Source organism: Bubalus bubalis, chromosome 12, assembly GCF_019923935.1.
Source record: "Bubalus bubalis isolate 160015118507 breed Murrah chromosome 12, NDDB_SH_1, whole genome shotgun sequence".
In the NCBI taxonomy this organism is placed as follows: Eukaryota; Metazoa; Chordata; class Mammalia; order Artiodactyla; family Bovidae; genus Bubalus; species Bubalus bubalis.
The window spans coordinates 78,026,374-78,054,198 of record NC_059168.1 but is presented as its reverse complement, the minus strand read 5'-3'; the positions used below and the strand labels follow the sequence as shown (position 1 = coordinate 78,054,198).

Sequence of the window (27,825 nt, the reverse complement as noted above, 5' to 3'; positions counted from 1 at the left end):
GTACTAGTTTGCATTCCCACCAACAGTGTAAGAGGGTTCCTTTTTCTCCACACCCTCTCCAGCATTTATTACTTGTAGACTTTTGGATCGCAGCCATTCTGACTGGTGTCAAATGGTACCTCATAGTGGTTTTGATTTGCATTTCTCTGATAATGAGTGATGTTGAGCATCTTTTCATGTGTTTGTTAGCCATCTGTATGTCTTCTTTGGAGAAATGTCTATTTAGTTCTTTGGCCCATTTTTTGATTGGGTCATTTATTTTTCTGGAGTGGAGCTGTAGGAGTTGCTTGTATATTTTTGAGATTAGTTGTTTGTCAGTTGCTTCATTTGCTATTATTTTCTCCCATTTTGAATGCTGTCTTTTCACCTTGCTAATAGTTTCCTTTGATGTGCAGAAGCTTTTAAGGTTAATTAGGTCCCATTTGTTTATTTTTGCTTTTATTTCCAGTATTCTGGGAGGTGGGTCATAGAGGATCCTGCTGTGATGTATGTCAGAGAGTGTTTTGCCTATGTTCTCCTCTAGGAGTTTTATAGTTTCTGGTCTTACGTTTAGATCTTTAATCCATTTTGAGTTTATTTTTGTGTATGGTGTTAGAAAGTGTTCTAGTTTCATTCTTTTACAAGTGGTTGACCAGATTTCCCAGCACCACTTGTTAAAGAGATTGTCTTTAATCCATTGTATATTCTTGCCTCCTTTGTCAAAGATAAGGTGTCCATATGTGCGTGGATTTATCTCTGGGCTTTCTATTTTGTTCCATTGATCTATATTTCTGTCTTTGTGCCAGTACCATACTGTCTTGATAACTGTGGTTTTGTAGTAGAGCCTGAAGTCAGGTAGGTTGATTCCTCCAGTTCCATTCTTCTTTCTCAAGATCGCTTTGGCTATTCGAGGTTTTTTGTATTTCCATACAAATTGTGAAATTATTTGTTCTAGCTCTGTGAAGAATACTGTTGGTAGCTTGATAGGGATTGCATTGAATCTATAAATTGCTTTGGGTAGTATACTCATTTTCACTATATTGATTCTGCCAATCCATGAACATGGTATATTTCTCCATCTGTTAGTGTCCTCTTTGATTTCTTTCACCAGTGTTTTATAGTTTTCTCTATATAGGTCTTTAGATTCTTTAGGTAGATATATTCCTAAGTATTTTATTTTTTCCGTTGCAATGGTGAATGGAATTGTTTCCTTAATTTCTCTTTCTGTTTTCTCATTATTAGTGTATAGGAATGCAAGGGATTTCTGGGTGTTGATTTTATATCCTGCAACTTTACTATAGTCATTGATTAGTTCTAGGAATTTTCTGGTGGAGTCTTTAGGGTTTTCTATGTAGAGGATCATGTCATCTGCAAATAGTGAGAGTTTTACTTCTTCTTTTCCAATTTGGATTCCTTTTATTTCTTTTTCTGCTCTGATTGCTGTGGCCAAAACTTCCAAAACTATGTTGAATAGTAAAGGTGAAAGTGGGCACCCCTGTCTTGTTCCTGACTTTAGAGGAAATGCTTTCAATTTTTCACCATTGAGGATAATGTTTGCTGTGGGTTTGTCATATATAGCTTTTATTATGTTGAGGTATGTTCCTTCTATTCCTGCTTTCTGGAGAGTTTTTATCATAAATGGATGTTGAATTTTGTCAAAGGCTTTCTCTGCATCTATTGAGATAATCATATGGTTTTTATTTTTCAATTTGTTAATGTGGTGTATTACATTGATTGATTTGCGGATATTGAAGAATCCTTGCATCCCTGGGATACAGCCCACTTGGTCATGGTGTATGATCTTTTTAATGTGTTGTTGGATTCTGATTGCTAGAATTTTGTTAAGGATTTTTGCATCTATGTTCATCAGTGATATTGGCCTGTAGTTTTCTTTTTTTGTGGCATCTTTGTCAGGTTTTGGTATTAGGGTGATGGTGGCCTCATAGAATGAGTTTGGAAGTTTACCTTCCTCTGCAATTTTCTGGAAGAGTTTGAGCAGGATAGGTGTTAGCTCTTCTCTAAATTTTTGGTAGAATTCAGCTGTGAAGCCATCTGGACCTGGGCTTTTGTTTGCTGGAAGATTTTTGATTACAGTTTAAATTTCCGTGCTTGTGATGGGTCTGTTAAGATTTTCTATTTCTTCCTGGTCGAGTTTTGGAAAGTTGTACTTTTCTATGAATTTGTCCATTTCTTCCATGTTGTCCATTTTATTGGCATATAATTGTTGATAGTAGTCTCTTATGATCCTTTGTATTTCTGTGTTGTCTGTTGTGATCTCTCCATTTTCATTTCTCATTTTATTGATTTGATTTTTCTCCCTTTGTTTCTTGATGAGTCTGGCTAATGGTTTGTCAACATTATTTATCCTTTCAAAGAACCAGCTTTTGGTTTTGTTGATTTTTGCTATGGTCTCTTTTGTTTCTTTTGCATTTATTTCTGCTCTAATTTTTAAGATTTCTTTCCTTCTACTAACCCTGGGGTTCTTCATTTCTTCCTTTTCTAGTTGCTTTAGGTGTAGAGTTAGGTTATTTATTTGACTTTTTTCTTGTTTCTTGAGGTGTGCCTGTATTGCTATGAACTTTCCTCTTAGGACTGCTTTTACCGTGTCCCACAGGTTTTGGGTTGTTGTGTTTTCATTTTCATTTGTTTCTATGCAAATTTTGATTTCTTTTTTGATTTCTTCTGTGATTTGTTGGTTATTCAGCAGCGTGTTGTTCAGCCTCCATATGTTGGATTTTTTAATAGTTTTTCTCCTGTAATTGAGATCTAATCTTACTGCATTGTGGTCAGAAAAGATGCTTGGAATGATTTCAATTTTTTTGAATTTACCAAGGCTAGCTTTATGGCCCAGGATGTGATCTATCCTGGAGAAGGTTCCATGTGCGCTTGAGAAAAAGGTGAAATTCATTGTTTTGGGATGAAATGTCCTATAGATATCAATTAGGTCTAACTGGTCTATTGTATCATTTAAAGTTTGTGTTTCCTTTTTAATTTTCTGTTTAGTTGATCTATCCATAGGTGTGAGTGGGGTATTAAAGTCTCCCACTATTATTGTGTTATTGTTAATTTCTCCTTTCATACTTGTTAGCATTTGTCTTACATACTGCAGTGCTCCCGTATTGGGTGCATATATATTTATAATTGTTATATCTTCTTCTTGGATTGATCCTTTGATCATTATGTAGTGACCATCTTTGTCTCTTTTCACAGCCTTTGTTTTAAAGTCTATTTTATCTGATATGAGTATTGCTACTCCTGCTTTCTTTTGGTCCCTATTTGCATGGAAAATCTTTTTCCAGCCCTTCACTTTCAGTCTGTATGTGTCCCCTGTTTTGAGGTGGGTCTCTTGTAGACAACATATGTAGGGGTTTTGTTTTTGTATCCATTCAGCCAGTCTTTGTCTTTTGGTTAGGGCATTCAACCCATTTACGTTTAAGGTAATTATTGATAAGTATGATCCCGTTGCCATTTACTTTATTGTTTTGGGTTCGAATTTATACACCGTTTTTGTGTTTCCTGTCTAGAGAATATCCTTAAGTATTTGTTGGAGAGTTGGTTTGGTGGTGCAGAATTCTCTCAGCTTTTGCTTGTCTGAAAAGCTTTTGATTTCTCCTTCATACTTGAATGAGATCCTTGCTGGGTACAATAATCTGGGCTGTAGGTTATTTTCTTTCATCATTTTAAGTATGTCTTGCCATTCCCTCCTGGCTTGAAGAGTTTCTATTGAAAGATCAGCTGTTATCCTTATGGGAATTCCCTTGTGTGTTATTTGTTGTTTTTCCCTTGCTGCTTTTAATATTTGTTCTTTGTGTTTGATCTTTGTTAATTTGATTAATATGTGTCTTGGGGTGTTTCGCCTTGGGTTTATCCTGTTTGGGACTCTCTGGGTTTCTTGGACTTGGGTGATTATTTCCTTCCCCATTTTAGGGAAGTTTTCAACTATTATCTCCTCAAGTATTTTCTCACGTTCTTTCTTTTTGTCTTCTTCTTCTGGGACCCCTATGATTCGAATGTTGTAGCGTTTAATATTGTCCTGGAGGTCTCTGAGATTGTCCTCATTTCTTTTAATTCATTTTTCTTTTATCCTCTCTGATTCATTTATTTCTACCATTCTATCTTCTAATTCACTAATCCTATCTTCTGCCTCTGTTATTCTACTATTTGTTGCCTCCAGAGTGTTTTTAATTTCATTTATTGCATTATTCATTATATATTGACTCTTTTTTATTTCTTCTAGGTCCTTGTTAAACCTTTCTTGCATCTTCTCAATCCTTGTCTCCAGGCTATTTATCTGTGATTCCATTTTAATTTCAAGATTTTGGATCAATTTCACTATCATTATTTGGAATTCTTTATCAGGTAGATTCCCTATCTCTTCCTCTTTTGTTTGGTTTGGTGGGCATTTATCCTGTTCCTTTATCTGCTGTGTATTCCTCCGTCTCTTCATCTTGTTTAAATTGCTGAGTTTGGGGTGTTCTTTCTGTATTTTGGCAGTTTGTGGAGTTCTCTTTATTGTGGCGTTTCCTCGCTGTGTGTGGGTTTGTACAGGTGGCTTGTCAAGGTTTCCTGGTTAGGGAAGCTTGTGTCGGTGTTCTGGTGGGTGGAGCTGTATTTCTTCTCTCTGGAGTGCAATGAAATGTCCAGTAATGAGTTATGAGATGTCTATGGTTTTGGGGTGACTTTGGGCAGCCTGTATCTTGAAGCTCAGGGCTGTGTTCCTTTGTTGCTGGAGAATTTGCTTGGTATGTCTTGCCCTGGAACTTGTTGGGCCTTGTGTGGTGCTTGGTTTCAGTGTCGGTATGGAGGCGTTTGATGAGCTCCTGTCAATTAATGTTCCTTGGAGTCAGGAGTTCCCTGGAGTCAGGGTTTGGACTTAAGCCTCCTGCTTCCAGTTATCGGTCTTATTTTTACAGTAGTTTCAAAACTTCTCCTTCTATACAGCACCATTGATAAAACATTTACGTTAAAGATGAAAAGTTTCTCTACTGTGAGGGTCACTCAGAGAGGTTCATAGCATTACATGGAGAAGAGGAGGGAGGAGGGAGTTAGAGGTGACCCAAATGAGATGAGGTGGAATCAATAGTGGAGAGAGTGGGCTAGCCAGTAGTCACTTCCTTATGTGCACTCCACAACTGGACCGCTCAGAGATGTTCATGGAGTTGTACAGAGAAGAGAAGGAGGAAGGAGACAGAGGTGGCCAGGAGGATAAAAGGGGGAAATGAAAAGGAGGGAGACAGATCCAGCCAGTAATCAGTTCCCTAAGTGTTCTCCACCATCTGGAACACGCAGAAATTCACAGAGTTGGGTAGAGTAGAGAGGGGTTAGGGAGGAGACACAGGTGACCTGGTGGAGAAAAAGGAGAGTCCAAAGGGAGAGAGAGCAGTCAAGCCAAGTAATCTCGCTCCCTAGTGAAAAATGGGTCCTGAAGATTGGGTTCTTAAAGGTACAAAATTGGTAACAAATACATAAAAGCAAAAATTAAAAATCTAGAGTAGAGTTTGGAATTTCAAAAATATGATGTTAAAGACAAGAAGAAGGGGAAGAAAGAGAGAAAAAATGAACAAAGAAAAACAAACAAGGTCGCAAAAATTATAAAGCAAATACAGGTACAAAATTGATAAGTAATACCAAAAAGCAAAATTAAAAATCTAGAGTAGAGTTTGGTATTTCAAAAATACAATGTTAAAAAAAAAGAAGAAGAAAAATAAAGAGAGAATACAAACAAACAAACAGAAACAAACAATGTCGCAAAAATTATAAAGAAAATACAGGTACAAAATTGATATCAAATACCAAAAAGCATAAATTAAAAATCTAGAGTAGAGTTTGGAATTTCAGATATACAATGTTATATAAAAGAAGAAGAGAAAGAAACAGAGGAAAAAAAAAGTCACAGAAATTACAAAAAAAAACTATAGGTACAAAATTTATAACATATACCAAAAAGCTAAAATTAAAAATCTAGAGTAGAGTTTGGAATTTCAAAACTACAATGTTAAGGAAAAGAAGGAAAAAAAAAAACAAGGTCAAAAAATTATAAAATATATATATATGAAGTTTGCTGAAGAAGAAAAAAATAGGGTCTTTTTTTTTTTGCAAAGTAATAGGTTATAAAAGTGAAAATTAAAGGAACAATAGAGGACTTAAATTTTTTTTTAAAAATTAAAAAAGAAAGAAAGAAAGAAAGAATGATCGTAAAAATAGTAAAAATGTATCTAGGACTTTCTCTGGTTTTGTTGTGAGTATTGTGGGTTCAGTTCATTTTTGGCTAGTTCCTTGGTCCGACTTATATTTCTCAAGATCTATAGGCCCCTTCCTATGTAGTCCGTAGTAACCACAGGGTTTTAATCTATTGCCTGTAGCATTCAAGGTGTTTCCCTCTGTTATAGCTTCTTCGATTTGCTGGTCTCTTCAGTGTCTGGTTTCCGCCCTGACACAAAGGGGACGGTGGAGGACACTTTTTTTTCTTTTTTTTAGGCTCACTTGTTCAGTCGCGCTGTGGGGAGGGAGGGAGGGATGCTGCAAACAAATAACAGTGGCGTGCGGTCACAGTGCCTCAGCCACACTGGGTCTGCCCCCGCTCACGGCGCGTGTAGCCTCCCTGCCCACACTGCTCTGGCTCTAGGTTGTTCCACCGGGAACAATCCGAGGCCGGCCCTGGGCAGCATGCACCTCCCAGGTCCAAGCCGCTCAGGTTCAGGCACTCGGGTAGTCCTCAGAGGCGCCCACTCGGTTGGGCCTGCGTTTTGTGCTCTTCCCAGGTCCGCACGTGCAGCTCAGGTGATGAGGTGTTTGGCGAGCGCCAATGCTGCGACTTATCGCCTCCCCGCCACTCGGTTATCTGGGTGTAAAACCCGCGCACCTTCTCAGGCAGATGTTGACCATCCAGACCCCCAAGAAGTTTTAGTTAGCAAAGAAGCCTGCTTACAGTTTTATAGATAATGTCTCTCTGGGGCTGCGATTGCCCCCTTCCGGTTCTGGCTGCCTGTCACTGGAGGGAGAAGGTCTGCAGCCGGCTATCTCTGTTCAGTCCTTTGTTCCGTGCGCAGGCCTGGCGGTGTCTTAGGTTAGGGCTGGCTTTTCGCGTGGTAGATATCTCACAGTCTGGTTTGCTAGCCCAAATTATTTCTCTCAGATAGCGCTCAGGGTATTTAGGCCAGATTCTTACTCTAAGCGATGCAGCCTGCGCTGCGCCTCCCTGCCCAGCCCTGCTTGCTAATGGCGTGTGCCGGCATCTGCGCTGCTTCTCTGCTGGGGGAGTTACCGTAGGGCTCGCAATCTGCGAGTTTTAATTGTTTATTTATTTTTTATCCCTGTTATGTTGCCCTGTGTGCTTCCAAAGCTCGGCACAGATTCGGCAGTGAGAAGGTTTCCTGGTGTTTGGAAACTTCTCTCTTTTTAAGACTCCCTTCCCGGGATGGAACTCCATCCCTCCCTCTTTTGTCTCTTTTTTTGTCTTTTATATTTTTTCCTACCTCCTTTCGAAGAGTTAGGTTGCTTTTCTGGGTGCCTGATGTCCTCTGCTGGCATTCAGAAGTTGTTTTGTGGAATTTACTCGATGTTTAAATGCTCTTTTGATGAATTTGTAGGGGAGAAAGTGTTCTCCCCGTCCTACTCCATCGCCATCTCCCCTCTGTAAGTCTTGTGGTTTCTTTTAATTCTTTGGGCATGGTTTCCTTTAGCTCTTGACATGTACTCAAAATGTAACATCTGATGTACATCTTTGTCTAGTAAGTCCAATATCTGAGCTTCCTCAGGGATAGTTTTCATTGATGATTTGCCTTTGCTGCCTTCATCCATGGGCTATATTTTCTTGTTTTTTTTTTTTTTTTTTTTTTGCATGCCCCATTATTTGCTGTTGTTGAAAAGTGGACATTTTAAATACTGTAATATGGCAAATCTGGAGATAAGATTGCCTTCCAAGGGTTTTTTGGTGCTGCTTGTAGAAGTTGCTCTTTGTTTAGTGACTTTTATGAACTATTTTATAATATCTATATGGTTACGTGTGGCCCCTAAGTTATCTGTTCTATTAGCTTAGTAGGCAGCCAACGATTGGAAGGAGAGCTTCTTCAACGGCTGATATCAACACAATCTCTTAGTCTTTGCAGATGGGCTCTGTGTATGTACTAGGGGCACATCAGTGTTTAGCCAGCTAGTTCACAAAGCTTCCTGTTCTGACCAGGATTCAGCTTTTTTTTCTTGTTTAAGGCCCAAATGCCTTACTATCTGGTCCTTTACAGAAAGAGCTGCTGATCCCTGTTATCAGGCACTGACAGGCAGGATTGGAGCAGGATGGGGAGCAGAGTGGATGCCATGTATGGATGGAGGCTATCAAGCTGGTTTTGAGCATAGATGAGATTTCTTGTTATGTCTCAGATATACTTGAGGAGACATGGCAGGGGCCTTGAGATCAGGCATGACTGGGGGCAAGAGTAGGAAATGTGAGGTTCTTTTTTTAAAAGTATTTTAATGTATTTATTTGGCTGTGCTGTGTCTTAGTTGGGCTTCTCTGGTAGCTCAGTTGGTAAAGAATCCACCTGGAATGCAGGAGACTCTGGTTTGATTCCTGGGTTGGGAAGACCCGCTGGAGAAGGGATGAGCCACCCACTCCAGTATTCTTGGGCTTCCCTTGTGGCTCAGCTGGTAAAGAATCCACCTGCCATGTGGGAGACCTGGGTTCAGTCCCTGGGTTGGGAAGATTCCCCTGGAGAAGGGAAAGGCTGTACACTCCAGTATTGTGGCCTGGAGAAGTTGCAGCACGTGGGGACTTTGATCTTTGTTACAGCATGCGGGATCTTTATTTGTGGCATAGGGAATCCAGTTCCCTGACCAGGGATCAAACCTGGGCCCCCTGCATTGGGAGCATGGTATCTTAGCCACTGGACCATCAGGGAAGTCCTGAAATTGTGAGTTTTTGATAATATAATTCCATTCATCTCCCCTGGATGGTGGGATTCAAGGGATTTTGGCTTATTCTCATGAGCACTTTTGTGGGAGGATCATCCTCATTTTAGTGATGGAAAGTTGAGTTAATGAAGATCTTGTTGAGAACACCGTGATGAAGACAGTGCTCTGATCCCCAGATGCTGAATTTCCTCTCGCTGCATCCGTTCTGCTGAGCCTCAGACTGGATCACATCGGCCACCACGTCCACCTGTGGTGGCAGCACAGGGACACCGTCTGAGCTTGGCTCTGCTTCAGGGGCTCCTTGCTCATAGGCAGACGCTGACCTGGAGCTGAAGACCACGCTGTGTCAGATTCTGCAAAGGCTGCAGAAATTGCTAACTGAAGCCCACAGAACCCCAGAGTCTCCAGTTCCCCCATCTCAGAAAGACCCTGCTGCGGTGGGCCCTTCCCCACTCTCCCTTCCACTTGTTTCCTTCCCATTCCTGGCTAGTCCCAGCCTCTTAGTCTGGCATTCAGGGCCTCCTCTCTTGACACATGAAGTGAGTCATTAAAAACAAAATTTAGGGACTTCCCTCATGGTCCCGTGGTTCAGAATCCATCTTCCAATGCAGAGGATGTGAACTCAATTGCTCATTGGGGGACTAAGATTCTGCATGCCTTGGGGCAACTAAGTCCTGGTACAGCGACTAGAGAAACCTGTGGGCTGTGACAAAGATCCAGTGCAGCCAAACACACACACACACACACACACACACAAAACCCAATATTTGTGTGCTCATAATGTTCTTCAGGTCACAAGTACCATATCTGTGTGGCAAAGAATTTAACCTTGCCCCAACAGAGGTCTGGACCTTACTTTCAGCTTCTGGGAGGTAATCTCTAAGCCCTTGGAATGTCATGCTTGATCAGAATTGCCTGGGGGCCTTGGGCCAACCACATAGTATTAACAGAGTGATTTTGGATGGGATCTTTGGGTCATGAAATGTCACCCTGACCTCCTGAGGGGCTAGAAACTGAGGTCAGCCACCGGAGCAGCCAGCCATGTCTAAGTGATGGGACCCCAGTAAAGAGTGGACGCAGAGCGCCTCCCTGGTTGGCAGTGTGATGTGTGTGTTGTCAACACTGATGGAAGGAGAACACCTATGTCCTGTTCCACTGGGCAAGGAGGGCTGGCAGGTCTGTGTTTGGACCCTCGGTTTTTGGGCTTTGTCCTCCCCTCCATGGCTGACTTTAATCTGTATCTTTTAGGTGTAATAAAACATAACTTGAGTATAAAAGCTTTTGGTGAATTCTGTGAGTCCTTCTAGCAAATTATTGAGTCTAAGGGTGGTCTTGGAAACCCTGAGAACTGCCAGTGGTGTGAGAGGTGACCATGACCTTGTGGACTATTCTCACCCTCCGCAGTTGGCTAACCTTTGCAATACCCACCAGCAGCAGTGCCTGGAGAAAGACAAGTCTGAGTGTCTTGGTTACTATTTAGCTATGACCAGAAAGGCAGCTGGTTTCCTTTCCCAAGCCTCCAGTACTCTCTTCTTTCCTAACATCTTTCCATCAATTCTTCTATCTACTTTCTTTCTTATCTGCTTCTTTTTCCTCTTCTTTCTCTTCCTACTGAGTAAGGATGTTGAAGGACCTCCTTTTGAATCTTGGAGGGCCCCTTCTCCAGAGTTATTTCTGAAGAAGATGGCCCTATATTTTTTGAGGACCACTGCCCTTTGGGCTTTGGTATAGCAAGGGGAGGAAGCAGGATGGATACCCCAGGAACCAGTGACAGCAACGCCCTTTGCATCTGTCTCGAGTTTTATTGATTACACATGTACATGAGATCCAAGCAGTCCATACGGCTGGCTTGAGCTAGGCCAGTCTGTTCAGGTGACTGCAAGTACCTCTCTGCCCACTTTGGATGCCAGCAACTTTACCCCAAATACCACTGAGTCCCATTGACTCTGTATAACAATACCAATGACATTCATAAGTCAAGATTTGAAAAATATAAGGAAAGATCAATTAAAAAGTTATATACCATATCTTGAAATGATTATGTATCAATAAAATTATGTTAAATTAAATATCAATCTATCTATCTATCTTTAGGAAACTAATGAAATTCTTAGCCAGATAGTGATGTCTACTATATAAGGAAATCTTACTACATGTCATTTGCTATTCTAGCCACTTTGAATGGGTTTTAAGTTCTTTGGTACTTAGAGTAACCCTATATAGCGGGTATTGTAATCAGCTTACTGATAAATAGGGTGAGGTTCAGAGGCCTTGTCTCGGGTCACACAGCTGTGAGGAACTAGAGCTGGGATTTGAATGAAGGTGGTTCCACTCTAGACCCTGTACGTTTAACCACCTACTCCCTTCCTGCAGGGGGAACAAGTTCTCTCTCAAGCTATTTGGATGCTCTTCTTTAAACATTTTCATTCTGCTTTAGAACACGACTCATGCCATTTTTCTTGGAATCTGAATAAAGCTGGGATTATACTGTTTGGCTGATAAAAGTATTCCAGAAGTTTCTTAGGGTCCTAATGTGCAGTAACTCAGCAGTCATACTGTTGGCACGGAGCATTCAGCCAACTGTGATTCCACAGACATGTTGTTGTGGAATTGGGCACCAGGGATTCCTCCTAAAACCTGTCTTTCCTTAACTTTTCCTGAGCTGAGTCACTGAACAACTCCTGCAACCTCCCTGTCCTGGGTTCTGGCTGGACAAGGGCTGGGAGATCAGGAGAGGCATGGTCCCCTCTGAATGCTGTGTTCTGGCTCTCTGGCCCCTGGCTCAGATTCCTCCAGGCTCTGTAATCATTAACTCCTGCAGGAAGCCCATGAGCCTGATAGTATCAGAGCATCTGCTTCTGCTCAGTTAGCTGCAGTGACTGTTGAAGCTCTGGGATGAAGAGAAGTCAGCAAGGAGATGGCGAAGAGGGGGTGGCCGAGCAGGAGGCAGGGGATGAGGGGCTGAGGCTGAGGGACATGGGCCTGTGGAGCGCCGTGTCCTTGACTGCAGGCTCTATGATCGGCTGTGGCATCTTCATGTCACCGCAGGGTGTCTTGGTCTACACGGGCAGCCCTGGGGCCAACCTCGCAGTCTGGGCAGTCTGTGGCCTTCTGGCCACACTGGGTGCCCTGTGCTATGCTGAACTGGGGGCTCTGGTTCCTGAATCTGGAGGGGAATATACCTACATCCTACGAACTTTTGGCTCCTTACCTGTCTTCCTGGTCATCTACACGTTTGTGCTGGTGGGCAGACCGGCCACCATTGCAGCCATCTCACTGAGCGTTGCCAAGTATGTCCTGGTCCCCTTTTACCCAGGCTGCTTCTCGCTGCCCCAGGCCATGGTCAAGGTGGTGGCTACCACCTGCATCCTGCTGCTGATGTTGGTCAACTGCTGGAGCTCGCGGATGGCCGCCACGCTGATGAACATGTGCACGACTGCCCAAGTGTTCTCCTTGCTGGTCATCATGGGGGTTGGCGCCGTGGTGCTGGGCCAGGGCCGAGGCCGCATGGAAGCCCTGCAGTCTGCCTTCCACAACACGTCCCAGCAGCCCGGGCACATCAGCATGGCCTTCTACCAGTGGCTGTGGTCCTTTGATGGCTGGAATAGCCTCAGCCAGGTGACGGAGGAACTCAAGAATTCAAACGTGAGTCTGCAACACTGCTTCAGGGGCTGAAATCTCCAAATAGTAGTAGTTCCGATAATTGTTATTTGAGTGAAGACTCTGAGATCAGCTGAAAAGAGGGGCTCCCTTTCTGTACTCATGGGACTAAAGTGCCAGCCCAATGTCTTTTCTGATTAGTTTATGTAATTATATGAATACTAGCTTCTCAAGTAAGGGGGGATCTTTATTGTTTTCTATCCATGGGCTCATTTTGCTTTCCTGGAAGGTAGACATTATCATCCCATTTTTCAGTTGGGAAAACTGAGGTTTAGAAAGGGGGAGTGACTTGGAAGTCAGACCCCTTGTAAGAAGCTGTGCTTGATGACTCAGCTTTCTCTCTCCTGGATTGTTCTCTCTGGAACATTGTAGTAGATACATAGGTCATATTTGCTGAAGCATGGGAGCCTACTACAGGACATAGCTTCAGGGCTGGGACAGAAGGACGAGCCAGTCCTGCCTGTCTCACTCCACCTGTGAACCTGGGGCTGGCTAGTCATTGCTTTGGGAGGGGCTTGGTCTGCAGGGCTCTTGGGAGGCAGTGGGAAACTATGGACTTTACTAGGGGACTTGGGGGATAGCTGAGGATCGGCTCAGCACCCAGGCTGACCCCAAGGACCAGAAGTGGGCTCCGAGATTATTTCTTCATCCTCCATGCCCCCCTGCCCTTCCTCCCAAACCCACTTCCAAACTTTTCTGTGCTCAGATCTCAGCTCTGGCAGAAAGCTCTAGGAACTGCTTTTTTAAAAGTCTTAAATATTTATTTTGTTTATTTTTAATTGATTGGTGATTGTTTTACAATATTGGTTTGATTTCTGTCATACATCAACATGAATTAACCATGTACATATGTCCCCTCCTCCTTGAGTCTCCCTCCCACGTCTCACCCTTTCCTCTAGGTTATTACAGAGCCCCATAGAAACTGCCTTTTATATCATATTGGAGAACAGAAGATATGTGCATCAAGGGTAGATGCTTAAATGAGGGAGGGTCCTTTTTAGGGGTGGGGAGGAGGTCTGCCTGGAACGCTGGTGCAGCCCACACAGGGACAGCGCCATCCCAAGTCTGAAAGAGAGCTCCTTGTGTCTTAGTGAGGAAGGGTGGCTTCTCTGTATTGTTTCACATGTCAGGAATAGCAATGTCATGTTCTGTTGTACCATTTGGTACGGAAGGGAGGGGTTGTACATTCATAGTGTTTGCCTGCTCTTCCCAAGGTCAACCAAAAGACCTCTAGAGAAAGCCCTCCAGGAGACCTGGGAGTGCCTGGACATGATTCTCCCACTCTGAAGTGTGTTCTTACAGGGCTAGTCTGAGCCTAGGGAAATGCTGGGTCAAGTTTGAGGGAGGCCCTTTCCCTCCATTTGCTCCTGGCTCCAGAATGATATCCAGAACTAGGGGTACGGAGTGGGAAGGAGCAGTCCACACTCTGATTTCACCTACTTTTCATGCATTCCTCAACTTTTATTGCATGCTTGCTGAATACATTTTTGGGGGTGACCTGGGTCCGCTAGGTGCTGAGGCTCTTTCAATGCAAACCAGTTCCAGTGCCCATAGTCCCTGTGTCCAGGCCCTTCCTTTCCCTTCCGCTTTGCTGATCCTCACACCCTGCAGAGAGGCAGGACAGTGGGGGAATCACAGTTCACAGATCCCCAGTGATTCCCAATTTCCTCTCTAGGAGACTGAGGTGCAGAAGAGAACCCCTGGATGGAATGGCCCTTAGTCTGGGCCTGTGTCCTGGGGACCCAGAGACTAGGCAGAGTTGGCACTGTGGGTCCTAGAATACAGGCTGGAGGGACCATCTGACCGTGGAGATCTCTAACTTTCCTGCCTCTTCTCTGCACCCCTGCTCTGCAGGTGTCCCTGCTGGGAACGCCCCTCCCTACTTCCCACCTGCTGGAATCTCCTCCATTCTTCAAGGAAAACCCAGCATAAGGCCCTGCTTGTTCTGATGATGGCTTCCCACCCCCCCCCCCGCCCCCGGGTCCCCACCCTCCACTGTACCTCCACCGCTCTGACTGTGAGTCCTCCTCACGGCTTCCTAGCACACCTGTCGGTTGGCCTGTCCATGCCGTGGGACTCTAAGTTCATGGAGGAGGGACACATGGCCAGTGCCCCCCTGGCCTGGCGTGTGTCCTGGGGCCAGGATCAGTTCAGTGCTGCACTCCTGAGCTTGCTCGGAGACCCTGGAAAGGACCTCACAGGCTAACATGTGGCCTCTTCTCCCCAACTCTGCAGCAGAACCTGGTGTGGGCACTGATGATCACCATCCCCCTGGTCACTGGCCTGTACATCCTGCCCAACATCAGTTACCTCCTAGTGCTCTCTCCCAGTGAGATCCTTTCCACCGATGCAATGGCTGTGAGCTGGGGGTAAGTGAGTCACATGACCTGTTCACAGCCCCGCCCTGGGGAAGGATAGTCCCCCATGAGTATTCCAAAGTATCCCTGGGTTTGCTCGCTCTGTTTCCGATGTGGCCTTGAGGCTGTCTTCCTGGTTGCTGCTGGAGATCCTTCCCTCGATTCCTCTGTTGTCCTAGGAATCAGGTTCTGGGGGCCTGGGCTTGGCTGGTGCCCTTGGCTGTCGCCCTCTCGTTGTTCGGCTCTGCCAATGTGTCGTTCTTCAGCGGAAGCCGTGTGTCCTACGTGGCTGCCCGAGAGGGCCACCTGGTGAGACATGGGATGTGCACTAGGCAAGGTGATGGGGGCAGCAGGAGAATACAGAGTACAGAGTTTAAAACATTAGCCTTTTAAAAGCTGTTGATCTCATATGGACAACAGTGAGGCAGGAACTAAGGAACTGTAGGGGGGACATACCTCTAAGGACAGCCAGCTAAGCTTTCTCCTCCCGGAGCTCAGCATTTAGCCCAAACCAGGGCTTCCTCAAAAGACAGAGCCCTCTTTTCTGCTGAGAGTAGGGCTCACATATTCCCTACCTCTCCACTTACACTCCAGTCCTTTTACCTTCACGTTCTGGGAGATCACTGTGCTGGGTCACACTGTAGAGGTTTGTAGGTGACAGGGACGTCTTTGTTCAACAGTGGTGCCGGGGCAGTGGGGAGGAGCCCCAGGAGCCAGTGTGTGCCCGCTGGGCCCCCCATGCCTGGGGGACTCTCTGTCACTCTGTCAGTTTTTGCTGCAGTAACGCTGTACAGGAGACAGCCCCTAATTCCAGAGGCTGAGAACAACAGACATTCCATGTTGCTCATGAGTTAAAAGGTCAGAGTGGCTAGGGCAGGCCAGGGCTTGTGTTCACATCTTCTCACTCTGACTGTGAGTCTGTTCTAATCCTGGGACCCAGGCCATAGGGGCTCCTGGGGCATGTTTTTGCCATGGCAGGTGGCAGGGGTTCAAGAAACCAAGCCAAACCACACACATATTTAGAGCTTCTGGTGGGTCTCTCCTGCTCACTGTTCATTGGCAAGCTCAAATCAGTGGATGGAAACTATTAATATATTTCTTCCACAGAGGCAGAGAGTAGGGGACTGAGTATTTGCTGAAGGATAACGCAGTCTACACAGTAGACTGTATCCCTCTCCATGCTCCACCCATAGCCGACCGTTCCTCTCCCCTCTCCTTCTCAGTCTTCCCTTCCTGGTCCCTCTTTCTATCTTCAGGGGGAGCAATAGAAAGTCAAAAGATTTGGTTGGCCAGGCACCTGCTACAGCTCTCCACACTGCAACCCCACGTCCTAAGCTACAGGGTCTTGGATGGTCTGGAGGGATGGGCCCCCCTAACCTGCCCCCTGAGTCTGGTCACTCCAGGAGATCCCCAGTGACCTACATCTGGAAGGAAGCCATGGGAATTGGGGACTATCTGGTTGGGTACCCTGGTGTCCTGAGGGAGTTTGGCAGGAGAAGAAGGTGGGAGTTTCTGGGGACAGACCCCCACCGGGGCTCCACTGGAGGTTACCTGACACCTGACTTTGCTCCCCAGCCCCAACTTCTGTCCATGGTTCACGTGCATCGCCTCACTCCAGCTCCAGCTCTGATGTTCACCACAGCGATGGCTTTGATCCTGGTCATCTCCGGAAACTTCAATACCATCGTGAACTTCTTGAGGCAAGTGAGACTGCCCCCTCAGGCTGAGTATCTCATGGCCCCTATGTGTACCCATTTACAGGCATGCACACATATATACTCTTATCCTGCAAGCACATTTCCAGAAGCCCCTATGATACACACAAACATGCACACAGACACAAAAACACATGCACACACTTCTGGAGGCTCAGGCTCAGAGCGTCTGCACACACATACACACACACACACTGTTTTAACCATTCTCTCCCAATTCAGTTTCCAAAATTAAACATAGCATCCTCCTCTCTTGCACTGCTTCCATAAATTCAATGAGACCAATTTTCACCAAGAAATAAAGTCTTGTGTTGTCTTTGTTATTTGCTTTCTCTTTTCTTGTCCCTTTACTCTGTCTGCAGGACAATGTAAAAAAATATTCAGGCTTCACTCACATGACTCATAGCCTTTGGCTTGGTGTCATTTTTCCTTTGTAGTCTGGTCTTTGTTCTGGATCTGACCCAACAGAGCTCTGCTGAACTCAGGGCAGACCCACAGCCAAGCTGTGTGGGCACTCTCCGGAAGTGCATCAAAGTGGGGAGATGTTCTGACCCCCTTTATTGCTTGCTCTGGGGTAGAAATGATGGGCTGTTGTGATATCCAGTTGTCATTTTTAAACTTCTCTCACCAAATAGACTCTTAACCCACCAGGCAGGCATGATGTCTGGGGCAGAGGACTTCTCAGAGTAATTTTGCAAGCATCACATGTTCTCTTCCTCTGTTGTTCTAAGAGTAATCTTTTGGAACAAGATATATAGTACTCGATGTCCCTTTCTTCAGAACATTAAGTAACAGACATTATTTTTCTTTTTATCTTTTTCCCATGAGAAAGAAAAAATTCATTGTACAGTGAAGATAAAATCAAATCCGTGGTGTCTCTTAAGGATCTTCAGCCTGAGATGGGGGCGAGTGACAGAGAATGTCCTGGCACAGATGAGAACTCAAGGATGATTCATGTCAGCCAGGGCCCCATCTCTCCCCATCTGGACAACCTCAAGAGATGGCCTCCAAGGTTATGTGGACTTCACATCAGACCTACAACAGACAGAGGGGCCAAAGGTTTTTCTGGTGCCCATCACCAACTCCAAGGTGGTGCAGTCTGCTATGAGTGTGCAGCCCTTAAGGGGAACACAGCCTTCCTTGAGGTTCCACCAGATTCTTTCTTTGGGAAACACAGATAGTCCTCCTTCCTTTGAAATTGCCCTCCTCCAGCCAGCCAGGGGCAGTCAGAGAAGGCCTGGCCTGGAGCCTCGTGGATGGGTGGGCTTGTGCGTGGGCCCCTTCATGCCTGAAGACAAAGCTCCAGCTGGGCCCTCCAGCATACCCTGTCCTCGGTGCCCCAGCCTTGCATTCTTCTTTCCTTCGGCCGCATGGATCAGGGGAGCTGGGGGTGGCTGAGAGGCCCTGATGTGCTTGCAGCTCTACTCTAGGTCTGCACTTAGTAGGCCGGCCCCTCTTGCCAGCCCCACCATGGCAGGGCCTGTTAACAAGTGGCTCACATTTGCCTTTCAGCTTCCTTGGCTGGCTCACCTACAGAATCACCTTCAGCGGTCTCCTGTACTTGCGGATAAAGAAGAATCTTCCCCGACCTTACAAAGTAGATTTCAGGACCTACATGGGTTTCTTTTTCAACTATAAGCTGTTGCATGACGCAGATGGTTGGACCACGGCCTCACTTGAGGCCCAGAGGAAGAAAGAAAGTGGTCAACACTGTTGTTTTTGGGAGGGAATTTCTGTGTGTCCTGGGGGTAAAGGACAGTTGGAGCACAAGGCATTGACTCTCCTTGCTGGGGATGCCTTTCTCTTCTAGAGGACACAGAGGGAGAACAGTGGGAGTTGAACAGAGAAGAGGATGCACGCACCCAGTGAGACTCATGTAACAGAGAGGATCAGGCTGGGCACCAAAGTCTCTGCTCCCTGGAGGGGCCTCTGTGGCCCAAGGTGTCTCCCTTGGCCTGACAAGTTGTTATGGTAGGTTCTGGAAGAGAGGAGTTGGTGGCAGGTGGAAGCAGCAGGAAGGCAGGCAGGCAGAAGGGACAGAGCCCAGGCGCCCTGTGCCACCTCCCAGGCATGTCTTCATCATCCAGGTCTCTCTGTCCCTGCAGGTCCCCATCATCATCCCTGCCACCATGGTCCTTACATCTGTCTACCTGGTGCTGGCGCCCATCGTGGCCCATCCCCAGCCAGAGTTCCTGTATGTCTTCCTGTTCCTGCTCAGTGGCTTCCTGGTCTATTTCCTGTTTGTCTACTTCCGGTACCAGCCCGAGTGTTTGCAGGTCGTCACCCTGCATCTCCAGCTGCTCATGGAAGTTGCTTCAACCACGAAGAATGCTGACTGAAGGACTGGACAGGTCAGCACTGCCCTTGTTGCTGTAGACACCTCCATCTGCACACAAGAGGCCTGGCCAGCTTCTCTGTAGGTTGACTATGCATAATCCTAATAAGTTCCTTAAGTGCCATGATGCAGATGATGTGGAGTTTGGGGTTATCTGCCCAGGACAGTGTTCTTCTCTTCTGTAAGAGCTGCTCTTTCTTCACAGGTGGATCTCACAGTCATGCTGGAATTACATGACTGTCTCTCTGGGTCACAGTTATTTGATATTTCAGGTGGACAACTTGAAACACTTGCCCTTCTTTTGAAATTTTGACATTAGAATTCTGATGGTTGCTTGAGCTGAGGAATTGTAAATCTTGGGATCTTCCATGATGTGGGTAGAGAAGTAGAGAAAGCCACCCTGGAGAGAAGAATGAAGAAGATGGGACTTCCCTGGCATTCCAATGGTTAAGACTCTGTGCTAACAACGCATGGGGCATGAGTTCGATCCCTGATATTGGGGAACTAAGATCCCATATGATATGTGTGTGGCCTGGTCAACAAAGAAGGATGAAGGAGATACATAGTGAGATGGTGTTGAGAAATTATATGGTCCCCAAGAACTGGGAAAACCTGCTTTTTGATTGTCTGGAACAACCTGACACCTTATAATATATCAATTTTGGCTCAAGTGGGTTTGAATGGATTCTTATCTATTACAACTAGAAAAACTCTGGTTCTGATAAAACTTGTTCCAGAAGACACGATTCTTCAGCTAATGTTTAAAGCTACTAACTTGCTTGAACAGAGAAAGAAGCAAGAGGCATATCCTTGGGAAGAGGGGTTTTATTTGGTTTGGGTACAAGGGAGGACAGTCAAATTTCTCAAAGAAATGAAGAAAAGTTAGAACAGGTCCCAGGGGACTTCCCTGGTGGTCCAGTGGCTAAGACTCCACACTCTCAATGCAGGGGCCCCAGGTTCGATCCCTGCTCAGGGAACTAGATCGCACATATTACAATGAAGATCGAAGATCCTGCATGTTACAACTAAGATATGGTACAGTCAAACAAACAAACAAATAAATGTTAAAAAAAAAAAAGAACAGATACCATAAGACTAATATGATTATAGGACTAAAGTGGAGAGGTATCTGGCTGCCCAGGTGGGAATGAGGGAGAGGAAGGAATGACTTCAATACCTGGAAATGCTGAGGATGCAGCTCCTGAAAATGTCAGGAGAGGTGACTCCTGTGTGTGTGTGACTCTGTCAGCCTCACTGGAGCCTGCACCCCAGTGTCTGGTTTTGGGTCATACTCCCCTCTGGGTGGTGGGTTTAGTGATGGTGGGGGTTAGTTTTTAGACATGTTTGTATGTCCTTTGGCAGAAAGTAAAGAGGAACTAAAAAGCCTCTTGATGAAAGTGAAAGAGGAGAGTGAAAAAGTTGGCTTAAAGCTCAACATTCAGAAAACTAATCACGGCATCTGGTCCCATCACTTCATGGCAAATAGATGGGGAAACAGTGGAAACAGTGGCTGACTTTATTTTTGGGGGCTCCAAAATCACTGCAGATGGTGATTGCAGCCATGAAATTAAAAGACGCTTACTCCTTGGAAGGAAAGTTATGACCAACCTAGATAGCATATTCAAAAGCAGAGACATTACTTTGCCAACAAAGGTCCGTCTAGTCAAGGCTATGGTTTTTCCTGTGGTCATGCATGGATGTGAGAGTTGGACTGTGAAGAAAGCTGAGCGCCGAAGAATTGATGCTTTTGAACTGTGGTGTTGGAGAAGACTCTGAGAGTCCCTTGGACTGCAAGGAGATCCAACCAGTCCATCCAAAAGGAGATCAGTTCTGGGTATTCTTTGGAAGGACTGATGTTGAAGCTGAAACTCCAATACTTTGGCCACCTGATGCAAAGAATTGACTCATTGGAAAAGACTCTGATGCTGGGAGGGATTGGGGGCAGGAGGAGAAGGGGACGACAGAGGATGAGATGGCTGGATGGCATCACCAACTCAATGGACAGGAATTTGGGTGAACTCCGGGAGTTGGTGATGGACAGGGAGGCCTGGCGTGCTGCAATTCATAGGGTCGCAAAGAGTCGGACATGACTGAGCAACTGAACTGAACTGTGTGTTCCTTAGTTCCCATCTTGGTCCTGGGCTCCTTGCTAATCAAAAATGCCTGGTGAATCAAAATATTGAACTATTTGTTGAGTGATAAAGGAACATATCATGTTTGTATTTTTAATGACTTGCACTCTCTACCCATTTGCCCCTGCTCTGCCCTGGGCTCTGAGGCCCTGTTCTGAGAAGGTTGTCTGAGGATGAGGGACATCTTCTAAGTCTGGAGCAGTCCCCCCTAGCTGGCAGTGGATGCATGCTTGGATGTGGAGAGCAGAGTAGGGTTTGGACCACCACTGGCCCTGGGTCATGCAGCCCAGGTAGGCTGTTTCTCACTTTGTGACTCCATCTTCCCATCCTTCCCATTACCAACTGCATTTTGACTCCCAGGCCTACAGGGATGGCACAAAGTGTCCCCAGGGCCAGGCTCTGGGAGGACAGCTTCCTTCTGCCTGCAGTTGATCAGCACACCTTACCTGAACTCCTGTCCTGCCCAGGACCCCTTCTTGGGCTCCAAGATGGTAGTAGGAAGCAATCCAGATGAAAATCTGAGAATTATTAAGAAACTAGTACATTGGACTTGCTTGCTCTGAGCCATGGTCATGGTGTCCACTGTTGCTTTTCTTCTCTAAGTCCAGAGATGGTATAATGTGTCCTTTGGACTGAGAAGAAATGTCCTGAGTCTTGAGGACAAAGGCTGGAGTATTTACTGTTTTCTCCAGAGAAGCATCAAGTACCAGGAAATATCTGGGGCTGGAGCTGGCTGGGTTCCTAGGGGAAGGGCAGTGTTCTTTCACCCGAGGTCAGTCCCATCAGCACATGGATGATCTATTTTGGGCAAAGCTTGGTTACTCCAAATCATAAGCACTCAATTCTTTGGCCATTTGCACTCTTCTGCTGAGTAGTTAGAGTAGGGAAGATGAGTCTTATAGATAGTTGTTGTTGTTTAGTTACTAAGTCGTGTCCAACTCTTTGTGATCCCATGGACTGTGGCCCTCCAGGCTCCTCTGTCCATGGGATTCTCCAGGCAAGAATACTGGAGTGAGTTGCTATTTCCTTCTCCAGGGGATCTTCCCAACCCAGGGATTAAACTTGCATCTCCTGCATTGGCAGGCAGATTCTTTACCACTGAGCCACCAAGGAAACCCATCCTATAGATAAATCTGCACAGATGAATGCCATGATTAGAATTTCAAACATTGCAAAGGATATAAAGTGAAAGGCAAAATATCTTGCTCCACACCCACCATTTCCAGAGCAATCAGGTTCCTTGTTTGTTTCTGGGAAGCGTCTGTACATACTTGTAAACCACGGAAGGGAGTCCACTGCTGTTTTGCTCATTGGAGAAATCACAACCCATGTAGTTGGTTCCAACAGGTGGAACCGACAGGTAGTTCCACCTGTTGATGGGAAGCAGTTGTCCCTTCATATCCCGATCCGCAGGCCAGGGATTTGAGCCCTCCATTGCTGGTCATTTGTGCAGTTTGCTAGTTTTAGCTCTCCTTCTAAGTCCATGGTAGAACTGCATTTCCCTACCTACTTGAAGTGAGATGAGAACATATGACTTGTTTCGATCACTAAAACATGAGTTGAGGGAATTTCCTGCCGGTCCAGTGGTTAGGACTCGGCACTTTCACTGCCAAGGCCTGGATTCAATCCCTGATTGGGGAACACAGCCCCCCTCCCCAAAAATGAGTTGAACTGTTACATGTCATTTCAAGGTTAAACTTTCAAGCGCCAGGGCACAATTTCCTACACTTTCCACTTCCCTATGCTTTGGTGATTAGCAGTCTTCCAGTGGCTGCCCAGTTAGCCGGGGTCCTGGGATAAAATGATACGCCATTAAAACAGCTATATAAAAGGAGGAAAAAATATAGCATTTTGCTAACCATCTCTGAGCATATGCCCCTCGGAAACAGCTTTTATTATGGGAATAAAGCTTAGATGTATACAGCTATGCTTTTCATCTTAGAATTAGGTATACTGTACAGTTTTCAAGGTGGAAAATTGATATTGTATATTTTAAAGAGGCCATCTTTAGAGTCAGTGTCCCATCAGAGGTGATCTGATCAATGTGTCACCAATGCCACGTGATCTGGACAGAGACGAAAAGGCAGAGAAACAGATGGTGAGACAAGAACTGGAAAAAAGATAGCCCCTTGGCAGAGAAGAGCACTGGCCTCATCCTCACTTCTCACTGGGCGCAGGCCTGTCCCGGGTCCTCACAGGGGCCTGGGGACTGTGTGAGGGGCAGACTGTGTGAGCCTGGGGGAACCTGAGTTACTGCCTTTGTGCCCTGACCCTGCTCCAGGCGTCCATCTCTGTCTGTGATTCATGGATCCTGGTGCCGCTCACGACTGTTAATCATCTCAGCCCAGAGAGGGGCCTCTTGAGTGGGAGCCTCAGACACAGAGAGATTCCATCCTGTTACTATGGGCAACCAGGCAGGGCTAAAGTCTGTACTACCCGGCCTCCTGCTCCAACATGGGACCATGCCCCTGGCTGGCCTGCTCTGGGAGTGTGGTGGGGCCTGTCTGGGTGGCCCAGGGAGGATGTGTGAGTCTAGAGAGGGAAAGGCTGTGAGACAGTTTGGCTCAGACAATGGGGACCCCTGAGTGAGGTATGCGGGCTGGAGTTAAAGTGCATCTCTGGGGAGGAGGGTGGTGCTTTGGAAGATGAATCTGGCTCCCTGTGCTGGAAGGAACTGAGGGTGAGTGCTCTCTGTGGATGGGAACTGGGCTGGTGGCAGAGGGTGTGAGGGATGCAGAAGGACCTGGGACATACGGCAAGGAAGACTGGCCTGGTCTTTTGGTTGTGGGTGAGGAGGTGGAGATGTCAGCCAGGACTCAAGGTTTGCCTCTGGGTGACTTGGTGAGCGTGCTGTTTCCTGGAAATTGGGAAGAGGGGAGGAGGGGCAGGTTTGGAGCAAGGGCAGATGTTTTGCTTTGTTTAGTTTGAAATGCTGTGAGTGGTTCCTGTGAAGATGGTTAGGGGCTTTGTGTATCTGGAGCTCAAAAACCAAGTCAAGGCTGAAAATGCATATTTAGAAATAAAGGGGAAATGGAAACCACAGGAGTGAATAAGAGTGCTGAAGACAGAAGTTTTTGATGCCACAAACAAGCTGTTTAAGGGAATGATCAACCTCATAGCAATCTACCAGGTCTATTCTAAAAATAGCCCCCACACTCAATTGTAGAAATACATGTGCACGCTTTCTGCATACACGTCACCACACTCATGCCCCTCCCTGGAGTTCATCCCACAGAGGAGCTCTTAAAGATCTTTCCTCTCAATATGGGAGAAGGGGAGGGGGTTTGGTCCATGCAGGCAACAAGGCACTTAGAGGATGGTTAGCTCCCTTGTGGTCTGGGGGTGCAGTCTCAGCCCCCAGTCTTTAGAGCAGTCCCTCCCAGACCTGCCACTCTCCGAGTCCTGGCCCCAAGTCTGGCCTCAGGGATGTCTGAACAAACCACCAGTGCTTGGAAGGCAGTGTGGGCTCCTTGGCACCATAGCTGCCCTGACTCAGGCCCTATACCTTGACCTCACTTCCCAAGGCCTGGGCTTTGTTTCTGACCTGCTCAGGGGCCGGTTCTGGTCCCCAGCTGCCCCTTTCTGGTATCAAGTGCTGTGTATGAGGGCCATCTGCACACTTGATCTTGCCCTGGGAGCCCTTCTGATTCTACATGCCAACTGCTTTACCCCGGTGCTCTCTGCACAGCCTCTTGTCTCCTGCCCTTTGTCAACTGCTCAGCTACTGAGGCTGAAGACACCTGGAGGCTTCCACTGCTGCTCTCAGGCTGAAGAAGTCGTGGAGGGGAGAAGCTGGCAGGACACTGAGCAGACAAGAGGGAGCAAGTCGTTTGTCTCTGCCTACTTGCTAGTTTGCTTCTGGTGCCACAGATTGGCAGTACCTACCAGGGACCACTGACAAGGGACAGGCAGGATCCCCAGGGCTCCAACGCCAGTGGCACAAAGCAGAGAATCCATGTGGGTCTGGAGCAGAGACACCACAGCTCGAGGACTGATTAGCACATTGTCCTGCCCTCCTGCCCTTGCTCCACAAACTCTTGCCCATCCTCTGGGTCTCAGCTCACCTGTGGTTTCCTCCCAGCAGCTTCCTCGGGACCCAGTGTCCTCCCAGTTTCCTACAGAAACTTGTATCCACTTCTGAAGAGCACAAGCCAACTTGCAGGAAAGCCCCCCTCTTTGTATGTCTGTCCCCTTACCTCTGAATGAGAGGGATTTTGTCAACTTGTAAAATCCTCAGGGTGATCACGCAGCTCAGGAGGTCCTTAGTGAACTCTAGTTTCTGAAGTTGTAAGCGCTCTCCAGAAGAAAGCTAGGGACTAAGTGAGCAGCGATGGTTTTGTTTTCCCTTACCTCCCAAACTGGGGTTCCCAGACACCGCCACTTTTTTCTCTGACAATAGTAATGAGTAGCATTGATTGAATATCTGGCAGGTACCATTCACTTTTCTTCACATTCTACACATATTAACTCATTTAATCTTCACAAACTTGTGAATGAAGGCAGAGAGAGGTTTAGCAACTTGCCTAATGTCACACAGGTAGAAAGTGGTAGGACTAAAATTTGAATTCAGGAAGTCTGAATTCCAGGGCCCGTGGCATTAGCTGCTATTTTGCCCAAGGATAATGGGAATCAGAAAAATGTGGCCAGCTTATGTAGTTGATGCCAATGATGATACTAATACTGCTGATAAGATATGACCTTCATAGTGGATGCCTTTCCATCATATTTTCTGTCTCTAACAGATCTGACAAGCTGTTGGAGGAATGCCCATGAAGGAGGAGGAGGAACAGGAGGCGTTTAAGATGGTGGAGTAGAAGGACATGTGCTCATCTTCTCCCATGAGAACTCCAAAATTACAGCTTGCTGCTGAACAACCGTCGACAGGGATATGTTGCAGCCCACCAAAAAAGTATACCCCACGTCCAGAGGCAAAGAAGAAGCCTCAGCAAGATGGTAGGAGGGGTGAAATCACATTTAGAATCAAAACCTATACCCTCCAGAGATGCTCGGAGGGCTCAAACAAAACCTTGTGTGCATGAGGAAACTCCACAGAGACTGAGCCAGACCTGTGTTTGAATGTTTGAGTGTCTCCTGTGAAGGTACAAGTCAGCAGTGGACTGCACAAGGGCAGGGCATCTGGGTGCAGCAGACCTGGATATGGCATAAGCCCTCTTGGAGGAGGTCACCATCAACCCCACCACAGAGCCACCAGAACTTACACAGGACGGGGGGAACAGACTCTTGGAGGGCACAAGCAAAACCTTGTGTGCACCAGGACCCAGGAGAAAGGAGCAGTGACCCCACAAGAGACTGACCCAGACTTGCCCGTGGGTGCCCAGGAGTCTCCAGTGGAGGCGTGGGTCAGTGGTGGCGTGCTGCAGGGTCGGGGGCACTGAGTGTGGCAGTGCATGCATGGGACCTTTTGAAGGAGGTCGCCATATCTTCACTACCTCCACCATAGTTTGGCCTCAGGTCAAACAACAGGGAGGGAACAAAGCGCCACCCATCAATAGAAAATTGTATTAAAGATTAACTGAGCATGGCCCCGCCCATCAGAACAAGACCCAGTTTCCCCCTCAGTCTCTCCCATCAGGAAGTTTCCATAAGCCTCTTATCCTTATCCATCAGAGGGCAGACAGAATGAAAACTACAGTCACAGAAAACTAATAAAACTGATCACATGGACCACAGCCTTGTCTAATTCAATGAAACCCTGAACCATGCCATGTAGGGCCACCCAAGACAGATGGGTCATGGTGGAGTGTTCTGATAAAACGTGGTCCATTGGAGAAGGGAATGGCAAACCACTTCGGTATTCTTGCCTTGAGAACCCCATGAACAGTATGAAAAGGCAAAAAAATAGGACACTGAAAGATCAACTCTCCAGGTCGATAGGTGCCAACTATGCTACTGGAGATCAGTGGAGAAATAACTCCAGAAATAATGAAGACACAGAGCCAAAGCAAAACCAACACCCAGTTGTGGATGTGACTGGTGATGGAAATCAAGTCCGATGCTGTAAAGAACAATATTGCATAGGAACCTGGAATGTTAGGTCCATAATCAAGGTAAATTGGAAGTGGTCAAACAAGAGATAGCAAGAGTAAATATCAACATTTTAAGAATCAGTGAACTAAAATGTACTGGAATGAGTGAATTTAACCCAGATGACCATTATATCTACTACTGTGGGAAGAATCCCTTAGAAGAAATGGAGTAGCCCTCATAGTCAACAAAAGAGTCCAAAATGCAGTACTTGGATGCAATCTCAAAAACGACAGAATGATCTCTGTTTGTTCCAAGGCAAACCATTCAGTATTACAGTAATGCAGGTCTATACCCCAACCAGTAATGCTGAAGAAGCTGAAGTTGAATGGCTCTATGAAGACCTACAAGACATTCTAGAACTAACACTCCCAAAAGATGTCCTTTTCATTATAGGGGACTGGAATGCAAAAGTAGGAAGTCAAGAGATACCTGGAGGAAGAGGCAAATTTGGCCTTGGAGTACAAAATGAAACAGGGAAAAGGCTAACAGAGTTTTTCCAAGAGAATGTACTGGTCATGGCAAATACCCTCTTTCAACAACACAAGAGAAGACCCTACACATGGACATCACCAGATGGTCAATACCAAAATCAGATTGATTATATTCTTTGCAGCCAAAGATGGAGAAACTCTATACAGTCAGCAAAAACAAGACTGGCAGCTGACTGTGGCTCAGATCATGAACTCCTTATT

The 27,825-nt window shown here is 46.1% G+C and overlaps 1 protein-coding gene across 1 annotated transcript; it reads left to right on the top strand.

Moving 5' to 3' along the window:
• The first annotated feature begins 11,781 nt into the window (after nt 1–11,781).
• Nucleotides 11,782–26,329, top strand: LOC102404280 (b(0,+)-type amino acid transporter 1-like). Its single transcript, XM_006076054.3, has 7 exons — nt 11,782–12,531; nt 14,782–14,915; nt 15,083–15,212; nt 16,479–16,603; nt 18,131–18,215; nt 18,724–18,969; nt 25,828–26,329. The coding sequence occupies exons 1-6, from the start codon at nt 11,782–11,784 to the stop codon at nt 18,955–18,957; spliced, it is 1,458 nt and encodes a 485-aa protein (XP_006076116.3). The 3' UTR covers nt 18,958–18,969; nt 25,828–26,329.
• Nucleotides 26,330–27,825: the final 1,496 nt, after the last annotated feature.

Bases quoted from the DNA above. Each gene is read 5' to 3' on its own strand.
- LOC102404280 (XM_006076054.3), top strand. From the start codon at position 11,782: ATGAAGAGAAGTCAGCAAGGAGATGGCGAAGAGGGGGTGGCCGAGCAG. The intron at 12,532-14,781 runs GTGAGTCTGCAA...CCAACTCTGCAG, and splicing joins AGGAACTCAAGAATTCAAAC to CAGAACCTGGTGTGGGCACT. The intron at 15,213-16,478 runs GTGAGACATGGG...TTTGCTCCCCAG, and splicing joins CTGCCCGAGAGGGCCACCTG to CCCCAACTTCTGTCCATGGT.